The 27,753-nt window shown below is 36.5% G+C and overlaps 1 protein-coding gene across 1 annotated transcript in view; it reads right to left on the bottom strand.

Annotated features, from left to right (window-relative positions):
• Positions 1-27,753, bottom strand: part of LOC122819665 (astrotactin-2-like) — a 314,363-nt gene that overhangs the window by 17,942 nt on the left and 268,668 nt on the right. Inside the window, exons 19-20 of the mRNA XM_044096573.1 lie at positions 25,071-25,204; positions 22,968-23,116 (exon numbers count right to left, since the gene is read on the bottom strand). Coding sequence (XP_043952508.1) covers positions 22,968-23,116; positions 25,071-25,204 — 283 coding nt within the window. The remainder of the gene's footprint in view (positions 1-22,967; positions 23,117-25,070; positions 25,205-27,753) is intronic.

Here is a 27,753-nt window from a genome sequence, read left to right as displayed (position 1 = left end):
GACATCCCACCAAGCACACTGGTGTCTCACAAAACAGTGCTGTGTAAGCTGTGAAATATTTTTCTTGTCAGCTTACAGGAAAGGCAAGCAACGAACAGTTGTTCATTCAGACACTGACTCTCACACCAGTTTCCAGTACTCACAGGGCTGGTGGAAAAAAGAGAGACCTGTCAAAATAGTTTAAAGTACTCAAATGGTTGGATTTCCAGCTATTTCTACATGAGGTAAAGGGCAGCTTCCTTTTAGCTTATGATACATGGGCCAACTTATAAACACATTGAGTAATTCTGGCTGGTGGGCACAAGGGGATGGTAAGAAAAGGTTGCAAAAGGAAGGGAAAAAGAGTTGCACAAATGAATGAGTTGACCTTTTTACAGAAAGAGCTTTGTATATAGGAAGTTGCCCCTGAACACCTTCCAAAGCTGTGGCAGGGTTATTCTTTCAAAGAACCCAACAGTGGAGTTACTTAGATGGATTTTAAAATTTTCACAACTCTAAAATAAGATGTATATGTAAGACTTTTACATATACAATTTTGGTGCCAAGCTAAATTTAGTATCAGTCCGCCCTCTGACTATATGCATAGAGTATGTAAATTTAGATCCCTGAATATGAGGCGACTGTGATATCCTCGCTGCACTTTTACATTGCTGCCTGGTGTTTATCTGTTGTTTGAAGATATGCAGCTTTAGGTAAATAGTGTTCCAACATCATCTTCCCATATATTTTTTTACTCTAGAATCTAAAATGTAATCTCAAATTATTTCTGAGTTGCCACTGGGTTTGTTTTTGTTTATTATTCTGTTCTACCTAAGCATTACTACTTAGAAATGCCATATGTACCACATATATGTCACTGCTACAAAATTTATCTGAGTGCTATGCAAATATCATGGCAACCTGATGATAATGTTGTTCAACCTAGTGCTACACTATGCTGACACTCTGTCTGCGTCAATAAAGAAATAATGTCTGTTGGGTTATTTAATAAATATACAATTCTAAGAACCAAAGAATTTGCATTGCAAAGGAGAATATTTCAGTTTTAATGCAATGTCAACAGAGGGCATCACTTGATTATGTACACTTCTAACATAGTTCATCACTGAATAGGGTATTTAGATTACTGTCAATCTTTAACTGAAAATATGGCAAATGAGCATTTAACCAATTACATCTGATAAAGTTTGATTATTGCAGAAGACATAATAAAGCCAGGTCTGAAATGCCTTCTTATTTACGTGAATTATCCAAGGTATGGAGGGCTGAAATATGCTGCTGTTACACTTTCTACTCACTGCCTTAGGTAATTATAGAGATGATTTGTCAAGTAGGTATAAAGTTGCTGCTGTTCACTGGTTCTGTAATAATGTGACTGACTTGAGTAGTTGACTCAAAAAGTTAAGATGGCTTATAGAGGACCAAGTCTTTATTCAGGAACTGCATTGCGAAAATCCCTACAGAAAACTCAATTACAGTGGAAGTGATATAAAAAGCATCCAGTGATGAGAAAGCCAATATTTATTGCCAGCCAAATCAAACCAAGTCAAGCAAACTTTACTTATAAAGCACTTTAAAAACAGCAGGCACAAACTAAAGCACTGAACAAAAAGTACTATTTTATGTACTTTTTGTTCAGTACTTTTGCCAACCAAAAAGGTACATTCTGTTCAGCATATTAGAGTTTCATATCCAAATTTTTGTATGATAAAAATATTACAATGTAAAATAAATAAATTGATCAATATATAAAAAAATCAAATGAAAAGTTTAAGCAAGAAAATATTACAAAAGAAAAAAAATCTAAATAAAATCAATAATTTATACTGGGTCAAAAACCAAAGAGGAAATGGGTGCCTTAAGAGCAGATTTACAAATGGCTAGTGAAGAGACTTTTATAAATTGCAACGGGAAAGTGTTCCATAATTCAAGAGCTGCAGTGGCAAAAGCCTGATCTCCCCTGAGCTTTTGCCATGTCCTTGGCACCTCCACAAGCAGCTGGTCAGCTGATCTGAGTGACCAAGAATGGGGGTGCAGGTGCAATAGACCATAGAGTTAGGGAAAGGCAAGACTGAAGACTAAAAGACAAAAGATATTTAAAATGAGTGTTAAAAATAAGTCTATTGATAAGAAAAATATTACAGGTATTTTCACAACATAACATCTCAAGTTGTTAAACATTAGCCATATGGCTCTCCAAATGAGGATGCACCTTAATTTTACATTTTTGCCAAAGTCCCAAATTTCTCCTGTATTCTTTCATTTCATTTACCGGAACAGCACAAGAAAAAACAAAAAAAAGAAGACAAAGAAAACCTTGTCCTGGGGTTGGTGTCTGTTTTTATTGTCTATTTTGTAATGCAGTTGAATGAAATGAAAGAAAATGGGAGAAATTTGGAACGTTGTGTTCACAATAAAAATGCATCTTTAACGGTAATTTTCTACGTTCTGACTGGTAATGTTAATGGCTGTGCTATTATAACGCAGATACACACACTCTCTGTCCCAGACAACACACTATTGAAACGCTGTATTAGTCTGCACTATTTCAATGGCTGTGCAAAGATCCGGAAGGTAAGTAGTCAAGATAACTACTCTAATATGGATGTTATAGACAATGACAAACAATGAAAGTGTTGCAGGTCAGGATGTGCATTAATCAGCAGATGACTGCTTGTAATTTATTTTCTCCGTTGCACATTTATCTCATCAATGATATATGGCACAATAAAGCTTGATTGTCCCTGATCGATCATCCTAATAAGAAGGTAGTGTTTGCTCTTGCTGGCAAAAAGTTTTTTGTGTATTTCAGTTACGGTCTCACCACTTATGTGATGTCTTTTTCTTTTCCAATGATAGGTCTAAGATAAGTTTCTGTAGTGTTTAATGTGGCTATTCTTCCCTTCCATCTGCTCGTATAGCAGAATGCGCAATTTATTTTATTATAAAGTTGGATATAGTAAAGGTTTGGAAGCCGCAATATAACCTTCAGCAATCAAATGTTTATGTCTCATCTATGAGGTGGCTTGGTATTGAACAAAAATGGGTATTGTTCAGAATGCATTTTTACTTGAAAAAATAAACTATGCAAAAGTTTTATTATATTGTTTTGTTGAGATCTGAATTAAAATCCAAATGATAATAAATACCTTGTATAGATTAGTTGAGCTATGAATATAATAATCAGTGTTTTTCTTTCATATTAACCCTTCTATTGAAAAAGCATGTTATTCTACAATAAAATAGTTATATGCTTCTTTTTAAAAACTTAAAAAACAAAAAACAAAAACAGTATTAATCAATATGTTATATCAATTATCACTTAAGGTCAGAGTAAAGATGCAATATGGATTTTATTTTCTTCCAAAAAAATAAAAAGCCATGTTTGGTTAAAATGAAAGAAACTTTGTGAGAGAATGTTACGAATATATACTAGATACTGCAAAAGAGTTTTAAAAAAATAATGGGACTACACTCAGAGTTTCTCTTCTTCACTGTAAATGAACTTTGGAAAACCTCTGAATACAGTTTTTTTTGGTTTGTTTGTTCATTAAATTTTTTGTTTTAGATTTCCTTTTCTGGATCAGTGTTTAAGAAGCCATAAAAAAAAAAAAAATAAAAAAAACTGAATAACTGCCTTAAAAGAAAAGGAAGGATTTGGACTGCATAATCCAGAACTAAATCAAATAAAAAACGTGTGGGGTCACTGGACCGAGGTTGTCGACAAAATACATTCTTACATTCAGATAAACGTTCCTCCACTGCGAACAGAGAAGTGCCGATTCGAACGAGGCAGCTATTAATGCTAGTTCAATATTCGGAAGCATTGTCAACACAGACTGAATAGCTTTTGCTAAAACTACAGGCAAATTACAATACTAAAACAGTGCCAAAAATCAAAGTTCTTGTTCACAATTTTACTTTGTATTTGCTGATTGGCCCGGTCAAGAAATGACCAGAGAAAATCCAGGTCAATTAAAGACAGCCCACACTGTGCTAGAAGGAAGACCTTTTTTCGAGGGGAATTGCAGAGGAAGGCCTTGACCAGGATAATTGCAAGGAAGATTAGGCAAATATTCTCAATTAAATATGTAAGATGCTGATAGATTCCTGCAAAAAATGTTGTAATTAAATCAAAATAAAATATCCACAAAATATGAGTTGAAAAGTGTGTGCACTTGTTTCAGGATTATTATTTTCCTTATAAAAAAATATTTGATTTTCAGTGGAAATGTATGGGATAAATAACACCTTATGGTCTTCTTTTTAAATCAAAAGCAAGGACTTTAACAGGGTGTGTAAACTTTTGAGGTCTACTGTACATAAAGCCACGTTTCGTCACAACCGCACGAATGCGACGCTGGCTTGTACCAGTGTGAGAAACTGAAAAGACAATAAGTGGAACGAGCAACTCATATCTAAATAAAGCATTTCAAACATCTTCAGCTGTTTGGAAACACTTCACACCAAATCATAGGGGAAAGTGAAACAGTGAAAGTTAAGAGTTTCTCACATTGAACAAAGTAGCACAAACTACTTGAAAATCTGGTACTATTTGTTATTTCCTGGAAAGATTTATTTAATAATCACCTAAAACAATCCTGTGTTTCAGCCAGCATTGATCAGATGAACATAACTGTTCTTATTTATGATCACAAGCCATGAGAAATGAGAGGAGTAGCTTGAATGTAGAGCAAACCAGGATGATGAATTGAATGTGCTCACACATGCAAAAACAATTCCACTGCTGAACTGTAAGTGTTTTTTTACAAGTCGCTGGCACACACACTGGCCAAGACGTAAGGCTGCATTTGTGGTTGTTTGCTCACTTCCACTGAGGACTTTAAAATTTCACTGCACCCAAGCTGGTTGCTTATAAGCACGTGCGTATAGGAATTTGCTAATGATAATCAAAGTTCTATTCATTAACTCTAGAATAATGTTTTCAACCCACCCAGAAGTACAGCATTTAAAGTTTTACCCGCTGAAGGGGTTCCACAAGGGCAGGCCTGTGGTCCGTCAACATTTCTGTAGCTACCAAAGCCAAAACAGCTCACAGCTGGCAAAAATTAAGCCTCTTGAAATTCTATTACGGTAAAAGCTATTTTGTGTTCTGCAGCTTACATTGCGATAAAAACCTCATGACAAATGCCAGCTGAAGCTAAAATAAGCAGAATAAAGAACAAATAATAGCAAATCACAGGAATGTGACGAGTTGGACTGACAGACAGTGTACAGAGGAAACCGCTCTGATTGAAACAAACTCAGGCTTTGTTACTACGCTGTAGTCACAAACAGAGTCAAGTCATGTTTATTTTAAAGACCAATGTCATATAAGATTTCTTAAACGGCTGTGTTGGCCCAGAAAAATCAACAGTTCCTGACCTAGACTGGCCTAAATTTGCTACAAAAACAAGGAATACCCTTTTCAAGAACTTCAGCGCAAAACTAAACACGAGAAAGCAGGGGTGTGGTGGGTATAGGAGGGGAGATTCTTCCTCCCTGCCCAGCATGGAACACATTAGTTGGCAGGGGGGGAGTAAAAAAAACATAACATTGCAACACCCCATGACAGTCTGTGTACTTTTCTAACACATTTGGATATACAGACATTTAACATCATTATTATACCATACTGAAAGTTTCAACTAATATAAATAAATAATGTAAATTAAAAAAACAACAGTAAACATTTCTTATTTCCCCAAACCAAATCATTGGCTAAAACTAAAAATTGTCAAACAACATCAGGTTCATATGTTTAGAACATTATTACTCAGCATACTAAATGAAATATGAACATGAAATTTCTCAAATAGCTGGAAGCTGGGTGTAAAAAAAAACACAGGACAAACTTTTCCCAGACCAGATGGATTGAGGTTTATATTGACATAAATTTTCAAAACAATGTTATTTTCTGGCGTGTCACCTGTACAGAGAAGAAAGAAAGTTAGAGATCAAAATTTATTTTTAATAACTTGCACATATAATGAGATATCCTAATGTATGAAACATTTCACACATAAAGGTATGTTGTTTTCAGCTCCATGTTCACACCAAGGTGTGTGTGGTATTTTCTGCAAACGTACAGGCTCACCCAGGAAAATTGTTATCACAAACATATCATTTCAGTTTGACTACTAAATCCAGGCTGTGTGTCTTTGCCACAATCGTTAACTTATGTGTGTGTGTCTGAATAGGTGTGTTTTAGTAAGTGTATGCGTTAACTCTATAGGTTATTGGGTTCATGGGTGTTTTTTTCCCTCAAAGAGGAAATTTGAGGGAAAGTAGCACAAGAGAAAAAAAAAAAAACTGTTCTGTTCAGATTATGTACAAATCTAGCAGCAGGTGCTTGATCAGTCTTCCTGCAAAATAGACTGAACATAAATATAAACACAGCACTTATTTCATCCATTTTGTCACACTCAAACTGTGCGACTAAACTGCACATTTAAGAGTGGTCTTTTATTTTGATCTGCCTGAGGTACACAAGGTAGCATCTTGATATGTTTTACTTGTGAGGTGGGATGGATTAACTCAGTAAAGGAGAAGTGTTTACTAACAAATTTTTGAGAGAAATACTGTGTCTAGAAAAAGGTCTGTTTGTTTCAGTTGAGCTCATGACAAAGTGGGAGCAAAAAAAGTGTTGTGTTTATGTTTTTGTGTAAATACTCTAAATCATCATATAAGTAATAGCCTACAGCATTGACAGTTTGCAGTCAAAATAGCCTTTGTTTTACTACGCCTTGTTTCCTGACACAACCTTCTTTTAGTAAAGGTAATGGGACTGTTTTTAAACAAACAAAACATAAGCTTTTTATTAACGAACAAATCACAAGCTTTATATTTCCTGTGGGCTGCCAAACCCGCGATGGCCTCCTCTGTTAAACTGTCAGCACTCAGTCCTCCACTCCCCGCACTGCGTCCGCACAACACCGTCTTTCTGCCTCTCTCTTGCAAGCATACATAGTAAACTTTGTGCAGATATGTGCACTCACTAACACGTAGGAGGAGTAAGCCACCATAGCATAAGAACAAGCAAAAAAATTCAAACATTCAGGTACAATAAATGGTATGGCAACAATAAAAAACTGTGAAAAGTACTAGATCTACTGAGTTACACATAACAGACAATTTTTTTAAAAGTCATGTAAAGGGACAGTTGCTTGATCTAACCTGACAGAGCAGCCTGCTAGGACGTATATTAATGTAGTTTTGTAAATGAAGTGTACTTCATAATGCTCTCATGTACCACACCTTAAACCAGCTTAAAGAGTACAGGATGGTAACCAAATAAAATTTACATGCAAAGCAGTACAATGTTTTCATCTCGTAGTTAAGCACATAATATTTTAGAGACAATTACCTTAGTGGGCATTTATTAAGTACTTAATAATGAATTCAATTTCTGACAATGAAATATAATTGAGATTTAATAGTGGTCACAGACAATTACAAATTCTGACAAAAATCATGTCTCACAAACACACAACACAATTTTGAGGCAAAATAAACCACTGGAATAATTATTAAAATATGATGGAATAAACAAAAGTAATAAAGTGAACTAAAAAAAATTACTATATCAGGATAAGTTTAAGTACAGTCAGTTGAAGAATATTTACAAATCTGCATAAAATAGTCCTATAGCAGTTTTCTCACTGTCTGACATTGAAACAGATTGGACCTTTCCTGTTTTAGATCAGATATTGTTGACAAAATTAGATACAAGATTAAGAGGAAAGAGAGGATGACTGGTGAAGAACTGGTCAAAGTCACATCAGTGCTTTTTTTTTCTTTTTTTTTTTGCAAGAGACTTTAACAAAAGTAGTTGAGGTACACTTACAGTCATTGTCCCTCCTGAAGACCCATTTGTGCCCAAGCAATAGCATGTGTTTCCAAATTTGGCCCTAAAGTTGTCTCCTGCTGATGCCTTCTAAACTGTAAAGAATTTACACAGTTCTTCCGGAAGCCAAATACCCACACAATATGATGACGCCACTTATAGTTGGGACAGTATTCTCAGGCTTGAAAGCTTCCCCCTTTCTTCTCTAAATTTGCAAAAGCTTGTTATGGCCAGTTTGAGTTTGTTGCTGAGTGCATTTGTAAACTGCAATCTGAAATGTTATGCTATTTTGATAATGGCTTCCTGCTCCCTGAGTGGCATATTCCCTCGATGCCAGAACGTAGTTTGTTTTAGTTGACAAACCTCGAGTACCATTTAGGGATGCTCTTCAAACAGGTTTAGCCAGCATCTCAGTAAGGTCTCCTGCTTTTATTTAGGGGTTGTCACATGCATTCCTTTCTGATCAGTGTGACTGAACAACATTCCCTTGTTGTTTATACCGACATAAACTTGCTTACACAAATGAACGTGATACTTTTCGGTATCTGCAAGTGGTAAACAAAGATGAACCAGGCTTGTGGATCACAATTCTCCAAAATATTCTTTATGATTCCTTTGACTTTACCATCAAGTCACTCAAGGAAGCAGTGTGTTTGATGTGTTTCCTTAGTGTTGGATTCAAAGATGTGTCTATTTAACTCAAATGTTGTGAGTTAATCTATAAAAAAATCAAAAAGCCACAACATAAAAATAAAAAAAATCAATTATTTTGACTTTATTAAATTTAAAAGCAGAGGAATATTGGTATTTGTACACTAGTGAATGATAATATTCTCAAAACATGTGGAAAGAAAAGTAAAACATTATTTTAACATCATTTTTTTTCATTCTGATATTTAATTAAATTGAACTAATTTGGTTATACTAACCTGAAACTTTAAAATGTTAGTCTGATTCAATGTCCAACAGCGAGGACAAAAGATTTTAATATTGTATTTTTATATTGAATATATATTGTAAACATCTGGACACAACTGTATGTCTAAAAATGTTGTTTTCCAACATATTTTAAAAATATGTTAAAGGATATTTAAAAAAATATCTTTTATTTTAAAAAATATATTTTTAACATAGAAATATATGTTAAAATGATAGTTTAGAAAGAAAATTACAAATATTTCAGGGTAAATTTACAAGGCATAATATTGTAAATAGAACATATGTCTCAACAGGATATCTTCTACCCCATATCAACATATGTAAGATGCACATCCAGAAAATGCCAGACCTCATGCCCATTTAACAGTCTCACATTGTCCTAGAGAACAGTTACTGACTTCCAGTGTGTTTACTTTTTTTTTTTTCCAACATTTTTCAAGTTTTCTAAAACATTACCTTTAAATATTAGGCAAGCTCAGATTAATACGAGATTAATCTAAACAATTAGATTCATAGTTTTATATAGATCTACAGTTAAATTATTAGAATTACAAGTTTTGTATTTATTATTTGCTAAATCTTCAATGTTATCAATCCAAAGTGCTGCTAATGGCAGATATTTATTTGTATTTAGTTGTTTTTTGTTTTGTTTTTTTTTTGCTATGGACTTCCTCCTTGTTAGGTCAGCCTCCTGCTGCAATTAGCAAGCAAAAGCAGATGCTGTGGTTGAGCTTATTGTTTGCAGTGAATGAGTGAGATGTGAAACAGTTTGTAAACCACAAAATTAACAATTATTTTGGAATTTTTTGTATGAAATCAACTTAGAGGATAATTCATTTATTTTTATAAGTGAAGAAAATGTTCTTTTTGAGACCAGTAAACTCTCTGCAAGTGATTTTTATTTTGGATACGTTTGGAACCTCCTCCTCAGAAACTACTCTGGGATTCACAGGTTTTTGGCGCTAACTATGAAGCAAGAACCATGACAATGTTCTTCCAAGGGCTCAGGAATCTCTGACATATATACAGGGAGAGTCTGTCATTGACCTGTGTGTTGGCAGTCGGGAAGAAGAAACAGTAGACCAAAACATTGTGAGGCATAAGACTGTAAATATACTAATAATACAAAACTTTCTTCCTTTGCATCCACAAAATAATAATAATAATAATAATAATAATAATAATAATAATAATAATAATAATAATAATAATAATAATAATAAAAATAATAAAAATTCATGCACATTGTAGTACTCAAAATAGCAAGTTATGTTAGACCATATTTAATGGAGGCAGCTCTACATTTCTAGTTAGGGATTTTTGACAGTCCCTGTATAAAATGGAGTAGCAAGACAAAGATTGCGTGGTGCATATCTTTAAATCAACATTTGCTTTATGATGTCTTGTCCTCGGCAGTGTTCATCATCACAAATTATATTTCAATTTCTTAAATGCACCTCAAGATACAAGAAAAATAAAAGAGATGGCTTCTGGACAGTAAGACATTAGAGAGGTATACTTCCCTATGTGTCTCTCTACAAAACGCAAGAAAAAAATGCATAGATGGTCCATTAGTATAATGAAATAGAAGAAAAGAATGACGTAGCAAGCAGGTCTGATGTATAAAGCAATTGTGGAAGAGTTTAAAAACAGTTCTTCTTTTAACTGAAGATGTGTGTATAGATTAATATTAGTTAGTGCTAAACCTAGCAGTTTTTCGGCAGTTTGATAGTACAAATCCTAACAATATCATAACAATATAATGACCAGGAGATTGAGACACAAGACATCACCCAGTATGAAGCCAGGGCCTCACCCTGGAGTAACGGTGACAGACAGACACACATTTCTATTTTACATTTTTGAGTGAAATAAGTCTTAATTTGGATCTATAGTGGTCTACAAAAATTCTTAATCCTCCCTCTTAGCATGACACTCAGGAGGATGTCTTGGTTGATAGTCGGGCAGCAGGCAAGCATGGGGACGGTGTCCCGTTAGACTAAAACCACAAAAAAAACAAACTCATAAAGGCACACCGAGGGTCAGTGTGACTGCTGGACTCTGCACAAGGTCAAAAGCTTGCAGTCAATTTTGTCCTGTCTCTTAAGACCGCAAAAGAGTTAAGTCTTAAATTTGAGTTGGTGAAACTTGCAGAAAAATAAATGAAAATTCATAATCGATTGTCTAATTTGTGATCACTTTAAAAACTTGAGGGAGTCCTAGGCCAGCTACTTCTTCTGTGCACCAAAAAATAAATAAAAATAAAAACATAATTGTAAAAGAAATATTTTAATAAATATCACTAAACAATTGGGATAATGGCACAAATGCAAGTAGGTGACTCCATACAACACATTATTTAAAAAAATAAAACTGTCCCTTCAAGAAATATTCCATAAAAAGTAGCGTCACAACACTTTGGGACACAAAAGTGGTTGTGTTTATTTGTCACAGTTTTCAGTAATCATCAAATATTGTAATTCACTAATTCTCATCAATATTTAACATAGTAGTTTGAAGGAAAAAAGGAAAACAAATAAAAACAAAACGCATAAGTAACTCTCCTAATGCTCCAGGGAAAGTATTTCTGTCCAATCAGGCTTCAGGTATCACCTTTAAAGATAGAAGTTTGATTGTGTGTTTTAGTCAATAACACTAAACAATCATTTGTAACCCCGTCTGTATTTGCTAGTGAGCTTCTTTTTTCAGTACCTACTGTGTTGAAGAGATAAGAAAACAAATCTAAATGGTTCATTATTGCAGTGGCTCCTGTGTGAATAAAATTCCCAACCTGGCAGCTGCTTTGTTCCCTCTAAATGTAGGATTTTCCCAGCAAACTGGAAATCATGTGTTATTTTATTGGAACCCGTGCCCATTACATAATCAATGTTTTCAACAAACACATTGTTAACTTTGCTAAAATGAAGGCTCACTTTATAAAAACAACAATTTATTAGCCATGGTTTATACAAGTGGGCTCAAACAACAAACTTTAAGAATGATTTAATGAATACTATGGCTGAGACCATGTTGTACCCTCTTGGATAATTTTAACTAGAAGGGTTTAAAACACCATTATTGTCCTGCCTCATAGTTTTCTAAAATTTCTCCTTGTAAATGTTCAGGGCTTTATTTGAAAAAGCTTTCAAATAAAGTTATTGTTGTTTATTAATTATTATTATTATTACTCATACTATTTCCAGATAATGATAAGTGTGCATAACTAGAAAGTAGAATGAAACAAATATTTAATATTTTTTGTTTTTTTGGGATAAAGTCACTGTTGAAAGAAAGCCAACAGTGAAAGAAAAGCCAAAACTCCAGTTTGCATTTTTCAAAAACCCATATAGGGTTTAGGTGGGTGGACTGATTCAAAATTTTGTAAATATCAACAACTTTCTGGTTGATGTACAAAATGTGAAAAGCAGCATGACTTACACTGAAATGACACTGCAAGTTCAGTGGTATTTATTGCAGCATCACAGTCAACCAGTACAGAGTCAATATTAAAAATAAAATGATAATTCAGTGTTGAAACATTTGTTTCATAAAACATATTTGACTGTCATGAAACTGACAAAACAAACCAAATTTATCTGAGAATTACTGTAAAATTTCTAGCATATATCATGCATACTAAACTTTTCCTACATGCCATTTGATGTACTGGGTAATTCCCAGTTCCCACCACAACTCCAAGACTCTTTGAGAGTAACAACCTGAAAATGACACCGTGCTTAGCTCAGTAGCCTCTGCCCTTTCTGCACAGCAAGACATTGGGTCAGGTGTCGTGGTTTGTCAAAGACTAATGAACCCCTGTGTCCACCATTTTGATGTGAATCATGTGTGGTCTAGTTTTACTGCACTAAACTTTTGTTGTTTTTTTTTACTGAGCCTCAAATTTTGCCTGAATACACTCTTAACAAAAAAGTCATTTTCTGATTTTAGGGCCATAGATGTGAGCATCTAATGTTTTAATCCATTAAAAAATGTGTATGAAACATTCAGCTTTGGAAATATTGCCTTCATGAAATGGTTTAACCTGGCTTTTCAGTAAACGTCTTCAGCTGCTTTTTAAGAGTCAGTGGAGACAGTACAACAGAAAACGTCCCATCCCCATAAGTTTTAAACCGAATGTGTGGGACTACCTACAAATTCTGACCAGTTGACCTTGGTTCACAGGAAGAAGAATAGGGTTTCAGAAAAGTAAGCAATATACTGGGACGCTTGACATTGTAGGGCCTTAAAAGCAAAAACTAAAATCGTAAAATGAATTCTAAAATTTACTGGCAACCGAAGAAAAGAAGAGAAAGCAAGACTGGAGTAATGTGAGACGGGAGCTGCATTAGAACCAATGTGTTTTTGTGATTTTGGTAAAGGATTATTATTTGTATTATATTTAGTATTATAATAAAGTCAGCACAGGAATGATTTCAAGGTAAAATATTTAGATTTTTAACCATTTTAAGACATTTGAAACATTTTAATAACTGGAAAACAAAATCGCACAACATTAAAACAATATCCGTACCTATTTTGTGTCTATGTTTAAGAAAATGTGTGCCCAGAAGCAAGTACGTCTACATCAGACATCTCAGCCTGTTTCAGCTGTATACCTTGCAGCCATGAAAGAGGAAACATAAAATGAAAAGTTTGAATTAGAAGCAAACCTAATCATCAGTTTGCACAAACACATCCAAAGGCCAACAGAAATGACAGTATGGTAGAAGATAAACACAGTCACACAATAGTAAAGTATTTCACTTGCATGTACACACAATAATAAGTCAGGTTTTTCCCGTCTGCTGTAGCCACATGCATGCTCAGTATGAGGGATTGCCGCAAAGTAAACAACACAATGAACGTGATTGTCCACTGTTGCTCCATGACATGCAAAGGCTGCAAGTCAATGACTATGAAATCTGCTGGGTTTCATTAGACAGAAAAATGTTTTTAACCAATTCGAATACTAAAACTGAAACTGTTTGATAACTAGGATCATTTGGAATGTTTATGTGACTGGATTGAAATCACTTTTTGTAAAGTGCCTTGAGATGACATGAATTGGCGCGATGCAATTTAACTCAACTGAATTTAATAAAATAAAATAAAAAATCAGTAAGCTAGAATGGGGTGAATTCAGAATTCCTGGAATATGAAATAACATTTTGCTGAATAGAACTAGCAAGAAAAATACCTCACTGAATCAATTTTGAGCCACAATTCCTGTTCACATGGTCCCTGGTAGTGAGGCTATAACTAGACTGACTAAAGATAGATGTGGTTTACTTTCTGAATCGTAACAGTAGAATGAATTTAAAACTTTTTGCACATTTTGTCTGTTTTGAACAGTCGGGGTAAAGATCTTGTATAAACACCAAAATGTGTCCATTGAATTATACAAACAGCTCTCAGTAAACCCAGCTGGATTATGGATCCTGTCTTTATAATAATGCAAGCCATTTTATTATGGGTATGTATTTGTTTCTCCCACTTTAAAAGCCTGCTATGCTTTGATTCTGAACAGAATGAGACTAATCAATACCGATTTAATGCTTAAATGCATTGAAAATTGATTTTTTCCCAGCATCAAATTTGACTGACTCATAATTTGTGCCAGATACAATTTCACTATAACTGATAGGAACAAAATACCCCGTAATATAAAAAAAAAAAAAGACAAATGAAAAGAGGCAATATTCTTATCTTGCTTCAGTGATAATTTTATAATTCCTGCACACATTCATTAGTGAGCTTTTGGCAACACTGAGGGATTATCATAATTATTGAAAAATTGGGAGGAGAAAAAAAAAATAAATCAGGGAAGTCTAGACCTGTGGCGAAGGCAGAGACTAACAATGTGTGTGCAAAGAGGCGAAATGGGAAAGGAAGCAAAAAGGAATAAGGACTGCAGAAAGCCTTTGGCCCCCTGCCTGCAATCTGCAATCTGCTGATGGCGAAGCTCGTGACGAGGAGGTGCACAGCATCCATTTTTAGCGATGAGGTCATCTTTAATTAACAAAACAAAGAGAGTCAGCTGTGTCACTCCAATCTGTTATCTGCACCCATACTCAAGGACACCGTTTATCTCCATATAATTCAATCTCTTTGAATAAGAGCTTATCGACGCATTGGGGTGTATTCTTGGTCTCGGGCAATGATGGAGCTGTTACATAAACAAGGGAGGAGGGGGGATACCGCTGATTGTGATCGCAAAAGACATGTGGAAAGAGCAGAGTTATGTAGAGGTATTAGGCATATGACAGGAGAGGAAAAGCAGAACAAGATCCACATGTCGTGTGTCTCAATAAGCTTGCGGCATGAGCTGGAAGAAGCAAACTGGAACTAAATTAAGGGCAAAGATCAAATGGTTAAACTGTTTCTGAGTCCAATAGTACCAGCATGAGGTGACATCATTGCTTTGGAGCCCTCCATGCTGCTGCTGTCTGGTTCCCCCTAGCTCTCTTTTGCTTTGTGCTCTCTCTTTCCTCGTCTCTTCCTGGCTATACTGTCCTAATATGACTCCAATCTTCTCACAACGCAGTCGCTGTTTCCGTTTTTACACAGTGTTCGTAATTAATTTGTGACTAAATAAATCTCACTAAAAAATCTGGCCTTACAAGTATTGGTGAGTAGGTTTTTGTTTAGTGGTGAATAGCTTTGGTGAGCACAGCCTCATGATGAACGCTTATAAGAAGATTTCACCTATGATTTGACAAATCAATATGACACAGGAAGTGAAAGCTGGCAATGATGGTATCCAGAAGTAACGTGGGTTTTTTTTGGCAGTTTGCCTTTTACAAGGAACCTCTTGTAAAACAGACAAGACAGACACAAAACAGACCTGAAGGATGTTTAAAAATACTCCCTATTATCTCTTTATCAAAACTTTGTTGTATTATTTTATGAAACACAAATGATGATGTCTGTAGTCTCTGAGATGGCTAAAACTGGACTGAAATAAGATTAATACCTCTTCACAGTCAGTAATAAATACAAATACAAAGGATTACTACTTACATTACTACATACCCAGATTAAAATTTATCTTTCATGTTATCACAGTGCCATTGACACAACTTAATATTTTTAAAATCTGTGAGGTTTTGACTCCAAATTCTGTGTCTACTGTGAATGTACCTTCACATTTCACAGCTGGTTTGCTTTAGAGAAATGCTGAGCCTCACAATAACACACTAGTGCTCTCTATCTAACTGGTTTTCTAATAAATCCTGGCTCTGCCTTGTTGTGCCATCTAGAGGTCTGTGTAGAGCCCAGTGAAGTCACTCATTTTCTGCATATCCATCAGAAATGGAATCCATCATTACTTAAATTTATGATACATAAAGACTTCTCGGGCTGCACAGTGGCGCAGTTGGTAGAGCTGTTGCCTTGCAGCAAGAAGGTCCTGGGTTCGATTCCCGGCCCTGTCATGAAATTGTTCTCCCTGTGCATGCGTGGGTTCTCTCCAGGTTCTTCGGCTTCCTCCCACAGTCCAAAAACATGACTGTCAGGTTAATTGGTCTCTCTAAAATTCTCCCTAGGTGTGAGTGTGTGTGTGAGTGGTTGTGTGTCCTGTATGTCTCTGTGTTGCCCTGCGACAGACTGGCGACCTGTCCAGGGTGAACTCCGTCACCCTGCCTGGAGATAGGCACCAGCAACCCTCCCGACCCCTCTAAGGGACAAGGGTGTGCATGAAAATGGATGGATGGATAAAGACTTTTCGTATATGGAAAGCCCTGATGATGATGACATTTATCGGCAGTGTCACATGTTGTACACCCAGGCAAACATTCTGGGGAGGAAATTTTATATGTGCACAGATGAGGTAAAAATAAGTCTGCTTAAAGCTTACTGTGCAACCTTGCACTGTAAAAAGTAATAAGTTCACTTTACTTAAAAAAAGTTAGGAAACCGATTGCCTCAAAATCTTCAAGTAAAGTAGCTAATTCATTTTAAGGTGTTATTGCTAAAAATAACTATGTTTAGACCACTCAGATAAAGGCAGTAAACTTGAGTGCCGTTAACTCAAAATCATTAGTAAAGTTTACTATAAAATGTCAATTATGACTACTTCAAATTGTGAGTTATGTCAATTAAGCAGTACTCATAAAAATAAGTTATACTTACACGTTTAAGAGTTCACATTACTTGCAAAATATCAGGAAACCGATTGCCTTGATATGTTCAAGTAAGATGAACCAAAAGTGTTAAGTTATTGGAACGAAGAGCCAACAGACAACAGTTTGAATGGAAAAAAATGTTTAATAATTAAACAAGTTTACCTTAAATACAAGGTTCTCAAGTGTGGTTACATACACACTAACCTGGAAACAAAGTTTTCCACAGACTTTTTTTAGGGAAAAAAAATGACACAACTTTTTTTCTAGGGTAGCCTTCAATCTAATATTGAATCCTTCAAATGGCCCTCAGTCTTTAAAACTTTGAGAATCCCTGCTTAAATGTCTTTGTTGACTGGTGTGAAACAAAAACTAAATTCTCAATACTAGAGCCCAATATTTATCATAACATTGATAAAGTAAATAATGAAGTAGTGAAGTGAAGTAATGTTTCTCCTCATTAACATAAAACCATTTAGTAGTCTGCAAATGCAATGATGCTCTCTCCAACAAAAAAAGAATCAAACAAGAAATAAAAATCACTTTTCCAATAAGGGTAAAGGCATCAACGTTGATCCATAATGTCACATCACATTCACTCATTGCATCAGAAGATTTTTGAGTGATTGTATTTTTGGTTTTAGGGATTTATATCCAAGTGACAGAAGCACCCTTTGGATGAAGTCAAAGGTGTACTTCAGTTGTTGAGGGTACTCCAAATTCAGAGAATAAATAAGTCCAAAGAGCAAGCACATGGCATGTGGAAGATTCCCAAGATCATTCATGACAAGACTTCCTTCCAAAATGATGGCAGTACTTGAAGACTGGAGGTGCAGTGAGTCAGTGGAGGCCTGCCTGTCCTCAGGAATGATGGTCAGGATCCCAATGGGGGTGTGAGACACGTCTGGGTCTTCGCAGTCCTAACAACAATAGAAGCAACACCACAATTACATATCAACATAACACTTCTTTAGGGTGACCAGACGTCCTCTTTTTCCCGGACATGTCCTACTTTTCAGACCTAAAAAAATGTCCGGGGGGAATTTAAAAATCGTCCAGGATTTTGGTCAACTGCCTCAAAACACATTACATAGCTTACAGTGCATTGTGATTACATTGCCACTCCGTTCCACTACTCCATTCCAGGTTTTTTTGTATGGCAAAGAAATCGGTAGCACATGTACACACATGTTCCCCCCGCCCCCCGTCTCCCCCATCTCCACCCCCCGTTGGCGCATGTGTGTCCACCGATTCTACCCCCTCGCCAACAAAAAAAGAAGTGTCCTCCTTTTCAGAAACCCAAATCTGGTGACCCTACACTTCTTCATCACGGCTGCTTCTCCTACAGTTTACAGCTGTCTCACCTATGGCAGTCTACTCATCATAAGCCTTCTATAACAGTACAGCGGCTTTTTTAACCCGCCAACATCTTTATCCTTATCCCTTTTCCTTTTTTTGTTTTGCGCCCCGGACAGCTTTTTTGCATTGCCGCTCCATCTTGTTGCCACTACATAAACATGATATTTTCGACTAACGTTAGTCCCAGGCATCGCTAAATCATTACACATAAAGTTAACCTCAAAACCTGGACTTATGGATGAATTATACGGCCGAGATAACGAATATAAGTTTGCTAAAAAACAGTGGGACTTACCGTGACAAAACTTAGCTGCAGCAACCGCCGTATTGTTGACAGTTTGGAGCTTCTTTCAAACACGTCGTCACTCGTCAGTGTCCAATGCGCATGTGCGTTCAACGAGAGCTGCCGAATGATGCCGAGTTTTTTGCTGGTTATGCAGATGCGTTTTGCTCACTCATAACTCCAAGTTCGGGTTACTTGCTGCTGATGAGTTTGATTACTTGCCTCAGTAGAAAGTTGTCTTTGCTAAGTTTAAGTTAGTATAGTCAACAGAATAAGCTGGAATGAGTTCAGGTCACTTTTCTTTTTGAGTACACTTTACTTTTACATTTTACAGTGTGTATACAGCTCCTTTGTGGTGTAAATTTAAAAAAGCTAGCATGCAGAAGCTTAAGGTTGCTTATAATGACGCCCTGAGAAGTCTGCTTAAAAAACCCAGGTTCAGCAGCGCAAGTGAGATGTTTTGTGACGCACATGTCAGAACATTCTAGTAGTTAGTAGTTTAGTAACTACATTTAGTAGTTAGTGCAGCCCATTGAACAGTCTTATTGTAATGTTTTCAAATCCCTCTCTCAGTGCGCTAAGACACCAGTCGGCTCTGTGGAATCATTGATATGCAAGTATTTTATAAGATTTTATTTTTTTATTTTTTTATGTCATGTTGTTGTGCATCATCTCTTTGTGGACCATGAGTCTGTTGAATAAAGCAATCTAAAAAAAAATTATCTGACAGTTCCTTCCCCTCCCCCCACCCGGGCCGCAGCAAAATTGCCAAGTCTTGACCGGTCCACGGTAGTAGAAAGGTTGGGGAGACCACTGCTTTAAGCTACCATAACATTGCTCTTTCCTCTAAATACAGAGGTCTGCCCACAAGAGAGTTTTACTACTGGCTGTTTGGTTTTGTGGTTCATATAACAGTAATGTAACATGCTTTTAAAACTGGGGATTTCTTATCTATGTTTCCAAAAACCTCAAAGATTAATTTAGGCTTTTTCATCACAGATACTTCTATCCACGATTTTCCTTTTCACAATCTTTAAGTGCGCATCTGTGCTTTGTCCTATTGCCAAAAACTGCAAAGAAGTTTGAAAAGTTTTCTTACTGAACCTCTAGAACAGCTTTCTTTACATTCATGCCCCTTTTGAGAAGGCACATTGTATCTAAATGAATCTAAATGTGAACAATTTGGCATTGAAATGGATCATTAAGTTAGTGTCTGTCATATTGAATGAAAGGTCTGCTCCCATCCCTATATTCATCTGTCCATCTGTAAGTCCATCCATCTTCTGTACCCATGTAGGCCTATCAGGATCATCAAACTCTGGAGAAGAATGTAATTCTCCTCCAGAGTTTAATGAGAAAGAGGCACGGTACACCCTGTTGCCAGTCCATCACAAGGCAGCTATAATGCTAACATTGTAAAAATGTCAACTAGAATGTGGTGTTCTCGGTCCATCTCCAAGTTTTAAACACCATTTTTGAGAATGTTTGACAGAAGGCCAGAGAGTAAAATGTCTGATTCTGATGCAACCCACTACAATGATGTCTGGAAATAACTGGATGTGAAGCCTCCTTAAAAAGCAGGATTTTTTTAATGTTTCATTTCAACTAAATAGAGATTATCATAAGCTACCAAGAGTGATATCTTTTCATTTGATAATGAAAGAGGAAACTCATATGAGCAAAACCAATGAGCATTACAGTTAAAGAAAATTATGTTCAGTGCATGGAGTTTCTAAGACTTTAATTGCATTCATTCATGCAGGAAGCTGCAATGAATGTCAAATCTCAGGCAAAATGTTGGCACATTGCATAATGAGAGCCTTCTTTTTAACAATGACCTAGGTGGTGTGAAAAATAGTTCATAAGCAGGAAATTTTTAATTTTAAGTCATAACTGGAGTAATGAGAACTATTCCCACATATTTATTCAGCAGAGTTAAATTTTCAACGTAGTCAAACTATCTACAAACTCAAAAGAAAAAAAAAAGTTATGGCCTACAGTTAATTGGTCTTATTTCTGACATCAACTTAAATGGATTTTTGTCTTACATGTAATTATGCATGAACGTAAAAATAAAATACACATTTTAGTTGAATACTGACTTCACATTATGAGTTTTGAATGATTTTTCTACTAAACCCCTAGACAACAGGATCAAATTCCAACACCTTGTCTGAATAAGACCAAAATCATGGGACCTTTGATTTTTCAAGAGAAAACATGTCTATTACCATCATTATATGAAGTACATTTATGATCAAAGGAGTCAATCTCCTCTGCTGTTCAATAGAAACATAGCTTTGGAGAAACAGGGAGGGCAATATCCAAGTGTATGAACATCCTCACTCTTTGCCATCTGTATGAGTGTGCACATGGCTGTATGTGTGTGCTCAGTGAGTGACTCATACTCAGGATGGTTGAGTGGAGTGTCTGACTATCTCATTTCGCTTACATGCCTCAGTCTGAAGCAAGATTTTAATTCTTCAATGGGTGCCAGTTTAGCCACAGGTTCTTCAAACATGAGCACCAGCTGACTTTCGTTTTTATATATTACATTTTTTTTATGTCAATATTTAAAAATATTAGTTTTTAGTAATCTGATCGTGTTTTCTCCATTCTTCCTCTTCTATCTACCTAACTGTTCTCCCTGTCCTCCTTAGCACCATAGGGAATGGAACCTTTTCTCACTCTCCTTCCCAACTCTGGAACTCCCTCCAGAAAACTGTAACATTGACTCTCTTCTGCTTTTAAAATCACAACAAAAAACAACAACGAGAAACTTTGTGCCTCATTTTTTTTATTTTTTATAATATTACCTTATTTTAGGGTTGGACACGTAAAATAGGTGTACCCCTTCACATTGCCCTACACTGCCAAATACCTCTACATGCTTAAGCTCTATAGGTTGTGATTTTACCATGTGATTATCAAACATGGTTCAAAGTCATTCTGTTGAACAAATCTTCGACATGTAACCACCTAAAAAGTCTGGAGGGGAAGCCATGATTACACATGCCTTAGTTCAAATCATCCAACCACCTTGAAAAATATGAAAAAGTAGGAGAAAACCACTTGCTATCCAAAAAATGGCTACCTTAAAAAAGGTATCTATCCCCAAAATTTAAGTTCCAGTGCCAAATTTTTCCCACTTAATTTTATTTTATTTCTGAAATAAATCTGGCCTCACAATTTTAGTTTTGTTGTTGTTGTTGTTGTTGTTGTTGTTGTTGTTGTTGTTTTTTACTAGAGTCTCACTGAGAAGTAGTCATAGGATGAGCTCTGCAAATGTGTAGTTCCACCACAGGTTTGCTAATTGCTGCTGCTTGTCTTAAGGAGCTGAGTGGGGGATTTGTAGGGGAGGTGTTTTCTGTAATGTGGAAGCTTGGTAAGGAGACTGCAGCTTGGGGGAGGAGCTTTGTCAAATAGGCATCGTTTGATTAAACTACTAATTCTCTGCATCCAGAATAGCTACCAAGAGAGATTAAAGGATTTCTAAAACATACATAAAAGAATCAAAGCAACACTCCAGGTATGTTTTTGATGATGGGATAACATTATAATTTGATATAAAGCTCAAAAAAGTTGATTTTACATAATAATGCTACTTTAGACAATCCTTGCCCTAGCACTGGGCAGTCATGCTTTACTAAAAGTTTCATTTTCAGTTTACATAAATAAAAGTTATTAATGGTAAATAAATTAGAGAATTGCAAACAATAAACAGTGACATAAAAAGTTGAAAACAACTACTCTAAAGTTGAACTTGGTCTCTGTTGCAACACCATTTACAACACGAGTGGTGACTGGCAAATAGAAAAGTGAGTCACCCTCGCCATCTGCCCCTTCATGCCTCACCTCTGCCAGCATGTGTGTGCCTAGTTGTCTGGGGCCTCTCTTTGCTCACTGGTGCCCACGCTTCATCAGCATCACTTCCGGCTGTGATGGATGGCTTGTCTATACTTCTCAATGTCTGAGGCCACTTTTTTTTCCCACACCACCTAGTTTCTTGATTGAATCTGGCTTGTTCCTATGACTCATACCGGCCCTGATCACAACAATGACCATTCCCTTTACCTGCAAATACAATTGCCAGCACCACTCAGAGTGTTTGGACAACCTCCTCTACGTCATACCATGTCCTCAAGCAAATGTTTTATATGTGGTTTGTATACAGGGCCAATTCCTCCACCTTGTTTTTACAACACAAAGTTATAGTGTAACTTCATGCTTAGAAGAAGTTTTAAACTTGACATGAGCAGAATAATCATTATCTATACTTCAGGAATAATTGCTCACAAGATCACTATTACACAAGATACAAGCCTTGTGTAAGTCAAATGTGAAAAAAAACATAAACAAAAATAAAACAAAGGTTGTAAAATATAGCCAAGAAACTAGCTTTAAAATTAATCTTTTCTACCTGTGTAAATTTCTGCTTCTGAAGGATCCTCCACACGTTTATGTTGAATGATGTAGTCAGAAACTTTGCAGCCAATAAGTGGCTCCACATCCATCCATTCCAGGGCCACTGTTGTGCTTGACGGCTCCAAGTTAGGGGCTAGACGCAATCTATAATAATACAGGAAGCAAAACAGTCAGCATTTAAATTACAGTCACTCTGGCTGTTACGGTTGGCATTCAAATTTGATCAATGCTCTATTATCTTTATTTGCAGTTTTTTCACTCGCTTTGGTGCAATTCTCAAAACAGAATTAAAATTCTCAAAAGTATTTGTTCAATCTTCATATCATTGTATCACTTGTTCACATCAACAAATCAGTTTCTCATTCATTTAGGCAAGTTGCTAATGCTTTTGTACATCATGCAAGTGATTATGTACAGTTCTCAGTACATTTCAATTGCTTATGGCATGTTGATCAAAATGCATTATACGGGCCTCTGTTGAATTGTTTTGTCACGTTTGTTCAAGTCTTAACTTACAAAATGTTTGAACAAGTTGTCATAATATGCTAAGCATATATTTATACATTTCTATTAGACATTTTTTCTAGATATTTCCCAAACTGGTAAATTGTTTCCAGGTGAATCCCAAGAAGGTTCATGTGTGAAGCACTAGATCACCCAATGATCATACAATTTTCTGAAATAGACTGAAGGTGCATCTCATGAACCCTCAACTGGTAAGCATATGGTGTATAAAACACAATGTTACATTTCTGAGGAGTTAGGAGGCAAAACAGTGGAAGAGGCAGAAAAGGTTGAGGACATATTACCAGTTTCCATTGTAGGAACATCCACAAGATATGGTTTACAAACCACAATAAAATGCTGACACAGTTCCTCTCATCCTGCACCATTGAGGAATTGTTCTCAGTATGGAGATGGGAACTAAAGGAATATTGCGCAATATTCCCACAGACCTGCATTGTTCTGTTTCCATTTCTATTTTTTTTTCCTTTGTTCTCTGTGGCGCTGTCTAGTTCTTTATGTATCATAATGACATGGTCTGTCAACAAATTACAGTAAAAGTATAAATTTGAATTTTGTCCAGTCTCTTGCCATTGATCTCCAACAATTACTATTTAGAGTATTGTTATCAAAACTTTAGCCATAGTTTACAACAGAACATCCCTTCAGAGTATGTTGTTATATTGACATCATGACTAATCAATTTGACTGTCTTATCCATATGTAATGAAACATGGGCTTGTCATTCTGAGGCACTGATATTTAATTCTGAGAGACAAACTAAGGATTTTGAGAGAGAAATTTGCTTTTGCAAGCAGACATATGCCATGCTAAGATGTTTGTACGAACTGTTTTGAGAAATGCACTGTTTACACATGCCAAGAATGATTCAAGAAATGCACCAAATGGCCTATAAGTTCATATGAACACAAATTCAGGAGTTAGCCCATTCTCTCATCTTTCATATTCAAATTTAATGTGGCTAGCATAGCAACTTGAATATATTACAAAGTTTGTTCATATTTTTGCCTTTGGTATTCTTTCAAAAAACCACTAAATAGCATGCACACTGTGAAAATGTAAGCTAAACTTAAAGTGATTGTTATTTATAATGGGCAAATAACACTAGGATATGCTAAAAAAAAGGAACAATATATTTTGTATGAAACAAACACAACCACAGTCAAAGGTGTCTATTCAAATTCTCGTTTCAGTCATAAACTAGATGCCTGAGCAATAGCTCTGTCCTCTCTGGTTGCTTTTTCAACCCACTACTTTTTTGTGGAAGTCCTCATGACAGAGATTTCTTGAGAAAATGACTCACAAAAGCCTTAGGAGTATTATTAGGGCACCTTGAATGAATGTGTTCTTTTAGGACAGGGAGAGTGTGAAGTCAGCTAACAGTTATTAGAACTTCAGGGACCAGGCTTGTGTCTACAACATTCTTAGGAATCAGTAGAGGCAGGTGTGTGTGCGTGGGTGTGTGGGTGTGTGTGTGTCTGTATGCATATACTAATTTATAACTAGTGCATGCATTAAGAAAACCTCTCTTTGGTATGAAAGCCTAGATGTCATGGTGTCACCTCATACTTACATTGGCTGCCTGAGGGGACTGCAGTTAGGCAGGCCGTCTTTGCTGAAGGCACTCAGGTCACAGCGACACCAGTTATCAATGACATCGCCCTTTCCAGCACACCAGTATGAGCTCATTGTGGCGCTCTTGAAGGCCTGTAAAGGGTAACAGGTGAGAGAAATGCAATTATCTCTTGGAACATGTGTTTCGTCTCCATCAATGCTTAGCTCATCCCCACCCGAACCTTTTCAACCAATCCCATTGATACATAGTTATTTTCCATATGGTGGCCTCCCATCATTTCTCTCAGTCTGTCTGACAGAAAAACAGACAAATAGAAAGATAGATCATTTTGAATATCCTCAGTAATTAAGCATGGCTCACTTAGAGGAATTTAAATATAACATATTGTTCACACCTCCAATCAGTCACAAAAAGAAAGCCCTAGAGCTATACACTTCCCCCTACATGCAGACTGACCTTTTTATTTCCACCTTTCCCAATTACCGGATGGCAGGAAGATCTCACCAGCACCAACAAGCTTGCACTCCTATATCATTGATGCACTGTTACTTTTATGATGGATATGTGAGAGCAGTGTCACTCCTCACCTCCCTCATTCTATGTGCTTCTGTGCGAGATCTGCTTGCGTTGCTGTCAGTCTGACTGAGGCGGGGATGGAGGGGGTTGGGTAGTGAGATATTAAGGGGTGACATCATCTCCTAACATCTCCTTGTGCTACTTCATTAACGGGCGAAAAAGGAAAAAAGTCAAAGGCAGAAGCTCAGTCATCCTCTAAAAGGCAGCAAAATGCCAATATAACCGTCAAAGCAATAAAGTATAATGTCAGGGCTTTTCCTTAAGCCATGGACATGATATAGAGTGACTTCCAGGGAGTTTGCAAGCACTTCTGCTCCCCCTAGTCACACTATGGATCAATAGCGCTCTCAGTTATTTATATGCTTTAACTGGTTGGTAATGCTGTCTCATGCATACTGCTTTTGAGATGCTTGATCATGGTCACAAAAAAGAAACTGAACCATGCAGAAAGATAATAGTAGGATACCAGACACCCACACAGAGAACCGAATAGCCTCTTCTTTTTTCAGACACCATGACGTCCAATAATTAAAAAGCAAATGAAAATATGGGATGCCCTATTACTCAAAGAAAATTGTGCATGATTTTCACATGCATGCAACATTATATTGATTCTAAGTTAGTTGTTTCATGTTTCATTTCCCTGAAGATATGCCACCAAAAGATTTTTTGCAATGTACCAAGTATTGAAAGTGATATTTGAGGTGATTATCCTTTAAGTCCTCACATGATTAAAGGCAGCCTAGAAAAAAACAGTCAAGGTTTAAATGCAGAAGCTGATGTTTTTACTCCGTCAGACTACCACATACCTGCCTTTGACTGAATGACTTAGGAGGACAAGGTGTCAGCAAAATAAGTCACCCTGCTGCCGATACTTTTGGTCATAATTTTAGAAAAGCTTTTGTTCCGTGAGTGCCGCAGTTCACACAGGCCAGGAACACACAACATAAACTATTGCTACATAGTCAAAGCAACAGTGACTGAAATATAACAGCAAATATAGACACATTTACTCTACTATTCAGAGGGTTTTAAAAGTGAAATGCTTTGAAGGTGCAACAGGGCTATATGTTCCACAAAATCCATATTCTCTCACGATACCCACAGAACATGTTTTTTAAGAAGAATATATGGCAAAGTAGAAAAAACTGCAACTTTGACATTTCCACAACATTACATTGTTAGCTGTGGAAGAAGCTCAAGATTTTTTCATGGGAACCAATTCCTTCCAAAACCACTTGGTTTCACTCAAGCATTTTGAGAGCACTAGTGACCTAAATGAGCAGCAGAGGAAAAACTGAAGAAAAAAAGAGGGAGTGAGGCTGGAGAGCCCATGAAAAATAGGACAGTCAAAAAAACAGCAAGATGCAGGAAGAAGAAAAGGTGCAAAAAAGGACTCTTAAGCCATTAAAGCAATTCCCTACTTTACAATGAGGATAGAGGGGATCCCTCAGAGATCAACCTCTTCTCATTAAACAGAATGTACTCCAACGTAAGCCCCTCTAACTGATACTGCAGAACAAACAGTTACTGTAGAGTGCTAAGCAAAGACTGCAAACCATGAACATCTAATGACCCCATGAAAAAAAAAATGTCAGGACATATCAACCCCCTTTCAACCATGTGGTTAACTGCTGCCGGAAAACACCAACAGCAGGAAACTTGCCACCCCATGTCAACAGGAGGTACACCACAGACAAAGGCATCACAAAAATCCCAGACCCTGTGTCCATGTATGCACAAAGAATAGATAAATATGAGAAATGACCCCACTACAAAGGGCAAAAGAGAGAAAGACCACAGAACTGCCATGTGCTTACCACCCTCAGTTTCTTAGAAAAACCTCATATGGGCATGTGCGCTTGATTGCATGGCTGCACATGGGAAACACAGACAAAGCGATCACCACCGTGTTTATGTTTAAAGAGTAACGCAAGCCAGTCTTCACTGGGTAAACAGGGAATCTAATTGTGGTTAAGGGAATGAGGTGGGGAGATGTGTGGGGCCACATAGGAGGTAAAACAGAAATGAAGGTTTATGGACAGGGGAAGAAAAAAAATAAAGAAAAGCAGTTGCATATATGTGGAAAGTGATAATGTGTTAA

This window comes from Gambusia affinis, linkage group LG17, assembly GCF_019740435.1.
Source record: "Gambusia affinis linkage group LG17, SWU_Gaff_1.0, whole genome shotgun sequence".
In the NCBI taxonomy this organism is placed as follows: domain Eukaryota; kingdom Metazoa; phylum Chordata; class Actinopteri; order Cyprinodontiformes; family Poeciliidae; genus Gambusia; species Gambusia affinis.
This window is presented reverse-complemented; position numbering and strand designations above follow the sequence as displayed.